Source organism: Rhea pennata, chromosome 5, assembly GCF_028389875.1.
Source record: "Rhea pennata isolate bPtePen1 chromosome 5, bPtePen1.pri, whole genome shotgun sequence".
Taxonomy (NCBI): domain Eukaryota; kingdom Metazoa; phylum Chordata; class Aves; order Rheiformes; family Rheidae; genus Rhea; species Rhea pennata.
In genome coordinates this window covers 32665374-32679055 of record NC_084667.1, presented here as the reverse complement: position 1 = coordinate 32679055, position 13682 = coordinate 32665374, and the positions used below count along the sequence as shown (strand labels likewise).

The 13682-nt window shown below is 37.7% G+C and overlaps 2 protein-coding genes across 4 annotated transcripts in view; one reads left to right on the top strand and one right to left on the bottom strand.

Annotated features, from left to right (window-relative positions):
• Positions 1-7055, top strand: part of USP47 (ubiquitin specific peptidase 47) — a 59336-nt gene extending 52281 nt beyond the window's left edge. For all 3 annotated transcript variants that reach the window (XM_062577869.1, XM_062577868.1, XM_062577870.1), the window contains 6 exons: positions 162-277; positions 1615-1733; positions 3839-3969; positions 4870-4917; positions 4999-5129; positions 5612-7055. In XM_062577869.1, coding sequence (XP_062433853.1) covers positions 162-277; positions 1615-1733; positions 3839-3969; positions 4870-4917; positions 4999-5129; positions 5612-5786 — 720 coding nt within the window. In that variant the 3' untranslated portion in view covers positions 5787-7055. The remainder of the gene's footprint in view (positions 1-161; positions 278-1614; positions 1734-3838; positions 3970-4869; positions 4918-4998; positions 5130-5611) is intronic.
• A 2850-nt stretch (positions 7056-9905) lies between these two features.
• The window catches only part of DKK3 (dickkopf WNT signaling pathway inhibitor 3), a 28735-nt gene continuing 24958 nt past the window's right edge, over positions 9906-13682 (bottom strand). Inside the window, exons 6-7 of the mRNA XM_062577871.1 lie at positions 12366-12522; positions 9906-10371 (exon numbers count right to left, since the gene is read on the bottom strand). Of these exons, the coding sequence (XP_062433855.1) occupies positions 10131-10371; positions 12366-12522 (398 nt within the window). The 3' untranslated portion in view covers positions 9906-10130. The remainder of the gene's footprint in view (positions 10372-12365; positions 12523-13682) is intronic.

Genomic DNA, 13682 nt, shown 5'->3' with positions numbered 1-13682 from the left:
GGTGTGGGCATGTTTTTTTTTGGGGGGGGTGTGGTTTTTTGTTTTTTTTGTTTTTTGTTTTGTTTTGTTTTTTTTGAGGAGGAGGAGAGTGGTTCTCAGTTTCTTTTGGGGGTTTGTTTACTTACAACTGTGTGATTATTTTGTATCTGTTACATTCACAGCCATGCAAGTTTCTTCTGGATGCTGTTTTTGCAAAAGGAATGACTGTCCGACAGTCAAAAGAGGAACTGCTTCCTCAGCTTCGAGAACAGTGTGGCCTAGACTTGACAATTGACAGGTAGGGAGACTGCAATCAGGGTTGAAGTAACTTGATTAAATGTCACTTTAAAAGGTATCATTTCTTTTGTGAGAGAAATGAAGCTGTGACTGGAGCAGAAAGAAGTTACTGTGATGTTTGTATCAAGTTGGGATACGGGTGCTAATTTACAGTTCTTGACATCATTCTATCAACTGGAATATTACTTGCATAGAATTTCTGCGTGCAAAATAACTAAAACTTTAGATCTAAAAAATTGTTGTATCTATAAGAATAATTTTCTTCGGAAAGAAGAGTATTAAATAGTCCACAAAAAACCACTCTTATCTATGGAGGCAGGCCAAGTGCAGTTCACTGCAATGAGTTTTATCTTGCGCATTTCTCTGAAATCTGTCATAGGGTATGTTTTCAGTACTGATCCAGCACACAGTATCCTCCTCTTTATCCACAATCAATCATCTCCTTAAGTCTGAGCTCACTTTGGGGCCTTGATTCCCCGTAGTCGCTCTCTGCTGTCAGTGACAAAGGATGTGGTAGGTGCTGTGGAATATCTAGTTCTTCCAACAGGAATTAAGACAAACCTTTAAGATCTGGTAAGCAAGCTCATGGGGTCTTGAGATATGCCTGAAAGTCAGCCCAGAGCAAAACACTGGAAGAGGAGTGTTGGTCCTTGCATGCTTAGAAAGGGAGTGGAAACATAGACCTGGACAAGGTTTTTCTCTTGCCTCGCTAGTACAGCCCCTGACTGGGCCAGAGGATTTGTCTGCTGTGCTTGATCATGTTGTCCAGTGTCCTGTGCTTACATGACACACAACAAAAATTATGTTTACTTCTGTGTTGGAATATGCAATTACAATTAGAGTTCTGTACTTGTATTTTATCCCATTTTAGTTGTTTATACTGTTCTTTACTTCTGTATCTGAATCAAAATTCATCCTTTTATCTTGTGACTGGATTGGATGCAGTATGACTAACTACATAAACCAGATACCAATGCTCTTCTGTGCTCCCCTGCCACTTCCCAAATTGGTGAAGAAACTGTGGGAGGTGTTTGGGAAATACACTGCTTTCTCATCCTGTAGAGGAAACTGTTCTTCCTACTATTCCTTATATGTTTCTTGCACCGAACAAGCACACACAGGCCTGTGTTTCTGAATGATGCAGCATTACAAGGCATGAGCAATACCTTGCTCTCAAGACTCTTTCAGAATGCTAAAGATGTACCTGATAAGCATAACAAACCTCATATAAATGAGCTATATTTCAGTTTTGTCAGAAAATACTCTGTTTTAAACTATGTGGCAGTGGTAGCTTGCTGTGAGCAGATTGAAAACTTAGTGTTTGCTCCGCATTTACAGGTTTCGTTTACGAAAGAAAACCTGGAAGAATCCAGGCACTGTGTTTCTGGATTATCATGTCTATGAAGAAGATATCAATATTTCAAGCAATTGGGAGGTCTTCTTAGAAATACTTGATGGTAATAATGATGCTTTTCCTTCCCCCTCCTCCTTTTTTGACTCTTTTTAGTGACATTTTAGTAGAACTTTATTAGACAAATAGAAGCAGCCAAAGAAGAATAAAAAAAAAAGACTCAAAAGTTTTGTGTAAAGCTGTGCGGGGATTGTGTAAGTGTAGATTTCCTATGGCTGCAGTGTACTAAAGAATTGATAGTGATACTTTTACAGAGGTTTTCTGGAAATTTTTTGACAATTTGTAGATAGTTTTGTGCATATGTTTTTATTGTATGTAATAATAATAATAATTGTAAGAGCACCTATACTTTAGACTATACAGGCACTTGAGCTTTAACTGGCACCTTATGTTTTTATTTATCCTTAATTTTTTGACTTGTATTGGTAATGTTTGTGGTTAAGAAAAATACGTGCGTGTGTGTAAACACACACACTTTTTTTTAAGATGGCAGAACTATTCAGTAGTTTTCAGACAGGAGTGAAAAAGCACTCATTTTTGTTTATGAAATACTAACTTTTTTCAGCAGGTCTAGCATGTCAAAATAATTTTGAACTCCAGTTTCAGTGAACAGATTGTTTCTTTCTTAAATTCTGGTGAAATATCCTTAAATATGGCATTTTTAAAATTTTCTTTTGCGTATACACTTTGAATTTTTATTCCACATGTAAAAGCATCATGAGGGAGGGGGGAGTGAAGGCCTTGCTGTTTTTCTCTAATGTTTCTGTTAGAGGATAGACAAGAAGTGTGAAGAAAGACGAAAATGAGTAAAGTCTACAAGCCTACTGGCTTAGAAGTCTCATATAACTGTTACTCCATTCACTAGTATTATAAACACTTTTTATAGCTGTGTTCGATCATGATATTTTTATTTTTTATGCTCTCATTGTCAGAATTTTAGCAGAACTTTGAAATGAGTGTGGGAAGCTCAGGAGGCTCGCAGGTTCCCATGGACATTTCTGTCCTTTCACGCTTGATCAATAGCTTTAAAGTTACACAGTTTTAAAGTTTTTAGATTAATTTTCGATTAGTTTGCTGCACAATTTCCATAGTGATTGAATCTTGGAAGTGACAACTTTGTAGATCACTGTAGCCAACCCAAGTTCACAGAAATGCTGTATTATAGATCATGAGGCTTCCAGGTGTTTTGTAATATTTTGTATAACTGTCCAACCCTGCTCGAGACGTGCTGCTCTAATCCAGCTGTAGAAGATGCAGCCGATCCCACTGTGTTCCGTGAGAGCTGAAAGCTGTGGGTACCTGCTGCACCACAGATGTTGGCAGAAGAGTTAAGGCAGCTGCTTTAAGTCTGAGTTTGTAGGGCCTTTCACCATCACCACTTTCACACTTTTTCTTCAGCAAAACACTGAAGGCATTAGACAGCTAAATGATAGGACTTAGAATAATTTACAGTTAAGCTTTACATCATACTATTGGCAAATATATTTAATTTAATAACTCTCTTAAGTTCTGAAGAAAATTTGTGTAATTGTTCAGACTTGAAATAAACGCCAAGAAGGATTAAGCAGTTGCATTCTCATTTCAGACAATAGGTTAGTGTTGAATTGCAGCACAAATGTAGTCATAGATGAGATCGTAATAGGCACTAAGGAAGCTTAAGCAGTTTTGGTGATTTCATGCGGAGTGAGACTGTAATATTAGACAGAAATGTTAAAGCCACTTGTTCTGCATGCTGAATAACAAAATTATGGACTGATTTTAAAACGTTAGCCCTTTAATATCACTTGTGTTTATCTGATAGTTACATTAGCAGTATAATTGTTTAGATTAGAAGAATCTGTTACCTGAAACTGATACGAAAAGACTGGAGGAAATATTAAAACTCCTTAAAGATGATAGGTGTAAAGCAGATTTCACACACTAACTATAAACTTACTAAAATCCAGAAGTAAAAGATGGCGATTTTACTCTGGTAAAGAACACATACCCGACTGTTGAGGAAGATTATGCAAATACAAGATCTGGAGGTCAGCCCCTGGTTAGATGAGTAGATACTGGCTGTGTAGTCAAGCTGCGTGCTGTGGAAAAACTTCTAATCTTGAACAGGGTATTTTGTGATGTTACTATATTCATTTTCTTTTCACTTTCTAGGAATAGAAAAAATGAAATCTATGTCACAGCTTGCTGTTTTATCAAGACGATGGAGGCCATCAGAGATGAAACTAGATTCTTTCCAGGAAGTAGTGCTGGAAAGCAGCAGTGTTGAGGAACTCAGAGAGAAGGTAAAATGTGTAATATGATGCAAGTTTCTTGTGGTTTCTAAGAGCTTTATTGATTTCTTTCATTGTGTAGCACTGATAACATCATAGCTACAAAATCTTGCTACTTGGTGGCTTCCTCCCCACCCCCAGGAACTGAGAGCCTATCCCCTCCTGTTACCAAATCCATAGGGATTATCAGTTTACCTTTTGGCTTCATAAAATGAGCTGGTATCAGAGTGTGAGTGCAGGCATGCATGCATTTAATAAAAAAATAAATAATAAAAAGCTTTGAGGAAACATAAAGTTGAATTCAGCTGGTGGCCCTTATCCTTTAAAAACACAACCTGTGAAAGCAAAGTTAAACTTTTGTCACTTTTTTTTTCTTTCCCCAAGGGATTATTTTGGTATTCTAAAATATCAAACCTTTCAGTGTCTTCATGTCTGAATTTGGGAGCTCTTGTTCAGGGACTGTGTAATAGTATCTGGTAAATTGAATTATGCTCTGGTTGGAAAGAAAAATGGCTTCCTTTTTCTCTCCCCTCCCTTCCTTTTCCTTCCACTCCTTTTGCAGCTTTCCCCAGTGCCAGGTCACCTGGGCAATACCTTTCATTCGATACAGGCAAAATGATGCGGACCAGCTGCCAGAGTTAACGTTTAATATGAGGCAGCTGGTCACTTTGTTTTGGAACTTTCCTACTATCAATTGCTTTTATTGCCTCTGTGCTGGTGGGGTTAGAAATGAGATATACTGTCACAGCAGACGTGTCAAAAATTGTACCATTTCACTTTTAAGATTATTTGACATCTTTTGAATATTTTATTGGACTTCTAGATTTGGCATGCCTATTGACTTTGTGTAGATGCTGCATAACATACTGGTGTGGAATAGTATTAAACCATTATTTTTTCTTTATTTTACAGCTGAGTGAAATAAGTGGAATACCCTTAGAAAACATAGAGTTTGCAAAGGTTAGTAAGACTATAAGTACATTTTATATCGTATTGGAATAAATGTGTGATTTTATTCACTAAGTAATTGCTTCTTCTCAGGGTAGAGGAACATTTCCATGTGACATTTCTGTACTGGAGATTCACCAGGACTTGGACTGGAATCCTAAAGTATCTACGCTGAATGTCTGGCCTCTGTACATTTGTGATGATGGTGCAGTAATATTTTATAGGTATGTATTACAGTATAATAAACTGTGTAAAATCTGCATGTTAGATTGCAGAATGATATAATCAACAGAAGCCTAAAAATATTATTTTTCTGTTGTCTTGGAGACAAATACTTAGGGTGAGAGGGTTGAAAACATTGCGCTAAAATGCTTGTTCTGTGGCTTCCTGCAAGCCTGAATATTAATGATGTTTATTTTGTTTACAAAAACTAACATTATTGTCTTAGTTTCTCCTCCTCTCAAAACATCAAAAATAATGCTGGATATAAAAATATTTGCTATGCTTAGATGTATATATGTGAATCCCCACTGAAATCTGTGGGAGTGTTGCTGTAAGTTCTGGCAAGCAAAGATTTTATTTTCTGAGGTGATCTCTTGAGACATTTATGTGGCTTCCTGGGAAACATGATACTAGGATAAAAATGTTGCCATGAAAAATGGTGATTTTAAGATAGGTATTTTTTAAAGGTACATTTTCATTTTAGGGATAAAACTGAAGAATTAATGGAGTTAACGGAGGAGCAGAGAAATGAACTGATGAAAAAAGAAAGCAGCAGACTGCAGAAAACTGGACACCGGGTAACCTACTCTCCTCGTAAAGAAAAAGCACTAAAAATTTATCTGGATGGAGCACCAAATAAAGATTTGACTCAAGACTGATACTTGCTATAGCATTTTCCCCGGGGAATTTTTTTGTTTAAAATAAAATCAAAAAAAAAAAAAAGGTTCACTACTACTGTGTAGTGCCATTACGGCAGGACACTCATTAGGTGTAAAGCGCTGACACCAGCACTGATTGGGCTGCATTCCCAGTCAGAAGCACAGTGCCCCGTTGGGTCACTGTTTGACTTGGAATCATGTTGTGCACTATAGTCAAATGTACTGTAAAGCTGAAAGGGATGTGCAAATAAAAGATTAGAACTAAAAAGTGGGCGGAGAGGGAAATGAGTGGGAATTTTTGAGGACTGTGTGCACATAGTAGCTAGTGAAACTAGCCTCAAACAGGATATACATAGCTTAATAATAAAAGCTGTGCAAAGGCCATGAAAGAATCCTTTTTTTCTTCTGTTTGTTTCACTGATACACACATTACCTCATCAGAGAGTCTGAAGTAAATGTTAACACATTGGTTATAGGAAAGCAGCAACAAGGGGTCGAAGAGTGTAATGGAAGTGCTACAAGTGTAAGGTTTTAGACTGTTCTTCCACAAAACAGACAGGCTAAGACAGGTGTCTTTAGAAAGTTACCAGCAGGTGTTGGCTCGTTTTGCAGCAACGCTCTTGTAAGGTAAACTGTTTTTTTAATAGGTTATGGAAGCTGGTGAGCAGCTCTATTACTGCATTCAATGTGTAAATAAAATTTGCCCTCTCCATTTAACAGAACTGCAGTTCAGCTATTTACCATGGTATTTCTTTTCACATATCAGCATTCATTGTGTACATTTGAAAGTATAGTTGCCTATTTAAATTCGTATTCATTTTATGTTTGACAATGCTGGGTACTTTAGGATTGTATTTCCCCTTGTTAATGAAGTCTTTGTTTTGTTCATCTACTTTTTTTTTGTACATTTTGTTTTTGAGACTATTACAAGTTTGCATCTTTTCCACCCACTGAAAATCATTATATTTTTTCCTAGAGTTGATTCCGTAGCTATATGTAGTTAAATATTTGGCAACCTCTAACACCTCAACATACAAACTTCTTGGTAGTTCAGGCTGTGGTGCAAAGACTGATGCAGTCAACATGATTTCATTGCAAAGCCTAGGAACAGCAATTTTCTTGCTTTGGTCCATAAAGATCAATAGAGAACAAGTCTCCGTAGTTTTTGGAAAACCACCTAATTTATAATAATTGAAAGATTTTGGTAAACTTTTTCATGCCAGATGCTGTTTACAACAATGAACATGCCAATAAAACATTTGTTCATTCTGTTGTGTTATTTTAATCATTAAATGTTGTGGATTTATTTGAAAAATTACAGAATTATTTCATGGAAATGCAGACTTTTCCAAGACAGTGGGTCTGAATTTCAAGGTTGTGTGTATGCATGTGTGCATATATGCACACATACCCCATACTTTTACACAGGGTATTATTACATGAGGTGGTTTACGACCTGTCTGCTGCTGCTCTTTGCTTATATTCACAGGGAATGTTTTTCACTTCTGAGCTTCCTTTCTAGAGTTGGATTCCTCACCAGTGAAACTTGCAGGCTGCAGGTATGATGGCAGCTAAGTTTTGTCCCAGAGAAGACATAGGTATTTGAGGAAGTGAATGTGCAGTTTGTGCGCAGTGACATACAGCAGCCTGGGGAATCCAGCAGCTTGAGAAACGGGGCTGTGCAGAGCAGCTCCCTCGTTCAGCCTTTTCTGTTCCGTCTGTGCTGCCTCGCCTCCGACGTAGGTGAGGTGGAAGCAGAAGGGCAGGAAGCATGCTGTGCACCAGCCAGTAGGTGGAATAGCTTAACTAAACTACCAGTTACATGCATACAGAGGCCACAGAGGAGCCTTCGAGTTGCTGGAAGGTAGGGGGAAGGAATTAATCAAATCTGTCATGAATTTTCTTCAGGCTCAGCCATGTAGGGATGCAAAAGCTAGAGACTGAATAAATACTTAATCTCTTGCACTACTTGGGAACTTTTAGCTGAGCAAATTCTTCGGAGCAGTTTGTTTTAAACTTGCAAGTCTTGATGAAAACCTGGATGGAAAACTGAAGGGCATCGTTAGAATGATTTTTCTCTCCAGTAGCACACTTCTGTACTGGCATGTATGTCCCGGGTGTTGTCAGAGATATTTTCCAGCATCTGCTTTATATTCTTACCATTTTTGTTTTGAGTTTGACTATGGGTATTTTAAAGGAAATGAAGTTTCCTTAGTGCAAATCTTAGTTCTTAGAGTTTCTAATCACTTTAGTTCTGCTGAAATCTTGCTAATGAGAATCAACTGTTCTGCCTTTCAGGAGCTGAGACATCAGGAAACTTGAAGGGAGAATAATGTTGTTCCTCTTAAATAGGTTTATGTTTATGGACAATCTCCACTCTCTTGGAAGATCTTTTAACAGGAAAATTGCTGTATAGATGGGCTGTCTGAAGTGCCATAATGTTATATGGGATAGAAAGGAGAGGTAATTCAGTGAACTCAAATTGAGCAGAGATCGTGTGTGTGTGTGCATGCATGTGTTGATGTGAGAATTGGTGGTAGAAATGAATCCTTAAGTTAAAGGCCAGGCTGTTCTAATCCCTCCTGTATGTAGTATAGTGATCATCATTATTCACCCGAATTTTGGCACCCAAGCAATTTGTTCAAAGGCTTTCATAGAGCAGAACTGGTGGGAGACTTGCAGGCTAATACCACAGTCTAACTGTTCTTGCTTAGTTATTGGTGCTTGGTGCACCGTTTTGACATAGATAGTGGGGACTGATGTTTGGGAAGCAGCTCTGTGAAAAGTTACTTGGCTGGAGCCTCATAATATCTGGTAACATAACCAATAGCAGATGGTGGAATCTGTACCCCCCAAAATCATTAGTAGTGGAAGAGACATTAATTGTAGCAAACTTTTGTGAGACAGCTGGGAACCTGGGAGTTCGATGGAGCAGACTTTATTCTTAACTTTCAATTGATTTCTTAAATCAATGACCTGTTAAAATGGTTGATAATATTCACGCTTTGTAACACAGAGATTTATACCTATGAAGTGTATTAAAAGCACAAACCATTTCTTGAAGAATTTCTTCTGGATGTAGACGGAGTCAAGTGGGAGAGGTGTGAAGGCCCTAGATACGAGCAAGAAGCCATTTCGGCTGTCTTACTGCTGATTTGAACTAATAGATTTGTGTTTGCTACCCCTTTCTCTGCCAAGAATGCTAAGTGACGGTGGAGCATAGTCCACAGATCCCTGAATCGACATTACCCAAGAAGGTATGTTCATACAGTGCAAAATGCTGCCCTCTCTGTGGTGCTGTAATTTACTCTAGGAAGGCTGTAGCCTTCCAAATGCAGCTGCACTATTCTCAATAGAGATATATGTATAGATAGATATATTTCAGTGTAAAACAGAGAATCTGTATTCTTGGTATTCAGTCCATTTATATTGTTTTTGCATTTTCAAATAGTAGATTTTTTGCCTTTGGGAGATAAACAGCCCTGAACAGCCAGCATGAAAGTTCCTATATACAACCGAATCTATATATGTATAAGTGCACACATTACTTGTTTTCCATATGCAAAAATGGGAGGGCTAGGGTGTGGGGTTTGAGTTTTGGTGAGCTTTGTTGTGGTGATATTTGTTTCTTTTGTTTTCCTGGTAATGTGCTCCATACACCCTTGCGAGGGAGGGCAGGGGTTAGGGAACATTCTTTGTGAAAGCAGAAAACTTTATAGCTGTGGAACACAAGCACTTAAGTTAGATTGAAGTTTACTGTAAGACAAATGACCTCCCTTCTACACAGCTGAGAAAGAGCTTTGGGTATATTTGAATAAAAGGGTAGGTATCCTTTTCATCCTCCCACAACGTTTAAAAAAAAATCAGTATCTATATATTGCAGCTTCACTGATTATATTTTTGAAAGAAAAATACATAGCTTAAGATCAATGGCCAAAAACAGTCCAAAGCAATTAGATATTTCTTACTCTAGAAAAATAAACCATTCTAAAAATATGTACAGGAAATACTTAAAACTTCTAGGGTCACTAATAAGTTAATATATTTAATGAGTACAAGCACTGATAATTTTAGTTCTAACGTAAAAAGGGGGAAGTACCAATCCAAAGGAAACACTAATATTTCTCGTTTGCCTTTAATCAGAGGTTTGGTTGAAGGATTGATAAAACAAAATCAACAATAGTTGGAACATGCAGCTTTGGTGCACAGGAAAGGATGCTCTTTGAAAACCTCTTTTATTGCACTTCTATCCAGCAGTATGTGTTTATTGTTTGTATAAGCAAGACACTAGACAAAAATTCCTAGGAATAACTATGGATAACTAAATTGTCTTATATTTGGACATTAAATTTCATCTCCCAAAAACAGGTCGTGAGCCGAGTCAGGCTCTTTCAAACCTGTTTGGTCCTCCAGACTTTCTAATTCTTTACGTACTTCCTGAATGACACTGCTTTCTTCATAATCGGAAAGAATATCTCTGGGTATCAAACTGAGAAACGGCATCTCATCCACGATTAAGGGATTTTCTTTTTCATTATTCCTGGTTTCACTGGAGGACAGTTCACACACAGACATAGTGCTATGGCTGTTGGGAAAAGAAAGACATAGTCATACAGTGCATCTTTTGCCTGTTCCTTAATAAAAATTTTTGATGCCCTCCCCACATGAAAACACGCTAGACACGCAAAACTGTCAGATCTACATAGCTGACTTGACAGTCATCTGACTCTTATATGCTTGACAGCTGGAGAGCTGAAGATGAGATTTCCACACCCAGAGCTAGAACCAAGATATCTAGAACCTAACAGCAAAACACATTCAGTACTGGGACACAAGATGGCAGTGGGCTGCAGCACAAGCAATCGTGGTGACTGCTCCTTTCTGTTAATGGCATAGTACCTAGTTAAGAAACAAAATGCTTTAGTTTCAAAGGAATGCAGAAAAAATGTCCATGATGTTTGTCATCAAACTAAATCTGGCAAACTGTGAACACTATAGATTTGCTCCTAAATAGGACAGCCCAATAGCTGTATTTGCTGCAGTTCTTACTGGTTCGAAAAGTGAGTCCAGTTACCTGCAGACAAACATCCCACATTCGATACAGAAACTTTATAATGGAACAATAATAATTTATATCTGTTGACTGAAGACAGGGGATTTGGACTTGATTAGTCAGGTTGTGCATCTGATGTTCCTCAGCACTGCAAGGGGCAGTACAGGACTGCAGGTCCCTGTTATGGCATACAGGCTGACTACTGCTTGGGCCAGCCAGGCTCTCCTCAACTAACTGAAGTGATAAACGATAGTTTTCACTGTGCTTATCAGGCACTAGGATGGACTAGGCACACATTCAGCCAAGGGTCACATCAAGCAGAGATGGGAGGATTTGTTTCTTTTAATAGCAAAGGTTCAAAATCACCACGTAATTTCACAAAACTAGCTTTAGCCTGTTGTCCATGTGAGTGCTTGGCAGGGCAGTATGCACAGTATTACTGCACTTGTAGTATTTATCTAGACAGGTGAATAATTCTGGTGGCTATAGCTGGGTGGCTCAGTTATATTTTCATCCTAATATATTTCTGTTTTTCCATATTCTCATCTGAAATGTTTTCCTTCTCACTACATAATGATGTACTGCTGACATATCTTGTCTGAAGCTGACAGTACTTGCTCATTAATTGAAATTCCAGTGCTATAAGGATAGGGTCAGTTTTGCTTGCTTCCTTAGATCAAATTTATGAGACGAAATGTTATTTCATAGCTTTTCATGTGTTTAAAAAAATGTAGAAATAATGTTGGGCAGGTAAGACAAGAAATTAATCTACATTTCTATCGCCGTGTGTAAGAAATGTAGCTATGCTGTTTTGTTAAAAGCCATTAGAATGAAAGTTGTAAGGTAGCAAGAAACTTGAAGAAAGCTTATTGAAACGATCCTGCTTTCTTCCAAAGATGCTGATAATGCAAACAACTGTGCTTTTAAAGAATGGCAGGAAAGGTATGATATGGTTAAAGGTCTAGTTTCCAGCAGAAAATATGGAGTCAGTCTACTTCACTCTCTGTGAAAGTCATAATGATACTGAAGAAGTCTGCACAGTATGAAGTGTTTCAAATCTGGACAGCAGATCTTAAGACAGCTGTCGGAAAATGTTTTTTTGGATCATTTCGAAAATGATGAGAAAAGCAAGCAGAGACATTTGCCTTTTTCCATGTAATAGAAATTACCTTCTGTAAATCATCAGTACAAGAGCAAGCATGTTCATACCTATCTCATGTACTAAAATATTTTTGATCTGTACGTGTGAAAGCAACAGTTATCAAGCAAAACCTGATGTAACAGAGAAAAATGCTGGACAAGGGCTATGTGCGAAGAATGAAATCAAAATGTCATTTCTAAACAGCTGCTATTATTCATTTGATTAAAAAAGCAGTACCAAACTGACACACAGACTACATTTACACCAGGAATAAGCTGTTGCCAAACTCAGGCGCATCTGTTTAGGACAACACAGTAAGTCTGAGATCTTTTCTCATCAGTGACGCCACGGTAAGTCAAAACGCTTTTAAGTGAGGATCTTTTACCTCTGAGGTTGGCAGATCAAGCCACTTGCACATGGGCATCGCTCAAGTACTCCATCGGGTTCCAATTCCCAGGTGATCAGGTTGAGAAGTCTGTTGGAAGGATCATGGCAAGGTTCACCTTCTTCAGGTAATGGACTGCATACAGGAAACAGTAGTTCTGCATGACAAAGCAAGTTAAGTTCAAGAGAACTCATTAACTGAGTGTTAAACCGAGCTGATCTAATTCAAAACTTCAGTTCTATACACAAGACAGGCAAAGACAGAATTACTTAACTTCTTTTTAAGTCTACTTACACATTGCTTAACCCTCTTTCCACTAGGTAGGAGTAAGACAACTGAAGGCTATTAAGACTTAAATTTATGCTTAATGAGCAAGATCCACTCCCACTTACTCATAAAAACTACTGTCAATATAATGTGCAACTCCATCACTTGGGGATTTTAAAGATTGTTCTAAAGAGGATAAAACTACCATTGAATTCTTTGCAACACAGTTTTAATGGTTTAAAACCTGCATGTAGAAATATTTCTGTTATAGAAGTATCTGTGTTAATTAGCCTGTTTTGTTACATCTTTACATACAAGTACAGAGATTGCAAGTACAGAACAACTGTTCAAAAGACTAAATAACGAGGTTGTTATAATTGCTACCCAGCCATTCAGTTTGTTACATAGATGATTCTACAATAAGCAAAACTGACAGCAATAGGGGGCTTGACACCCTGTTTCTGCACAGAGGTGAATTTCAACCTGCCTAAGGAATTATTTAGGCTACGTAGTTTGGGTTTCCTGGTGCTAGTAAGGTGCAGTGTTTTGAGTTTTATCTTGAATCCAACTTTTCCAGATGTCCCTATTAGATTCTCTTTCTTCTCTAGTCCACTCACCTCACTTTTTGTGTTATGACATAAGACAAGACCTGAAGAGTTCACAATCAAAGTTGTATACAACAGGCTTGTTTAAAAATACATATGTTTATGTACCATCAATTTCTAATTCCAAAACAGACTAGTAGTGGATACTCTGTTTTTTTAATATACAAAATATCCATTAAAAATGCAGTCTTACCGTATATTAGTGCAATCTTTTGCAATGCTCCAGTCATGGAAAAAGGCCTTAAGGTTAAGCCTAAATTGCACTTGCACCTAACCAGAAGACCATAAAGCACTGCTCAAGCAGACAACCACAGAGAATGAAATCTATCGCCTTTAATGAGGAGCTCTGTTAAGTTTTAATGAGTGTTCCACCAATTTTAGTCAATATTTTTATCTATTTTTCCCTCCTCAGTTAAAAGTTTATTCTAAATTTGTTTGTTTTCAG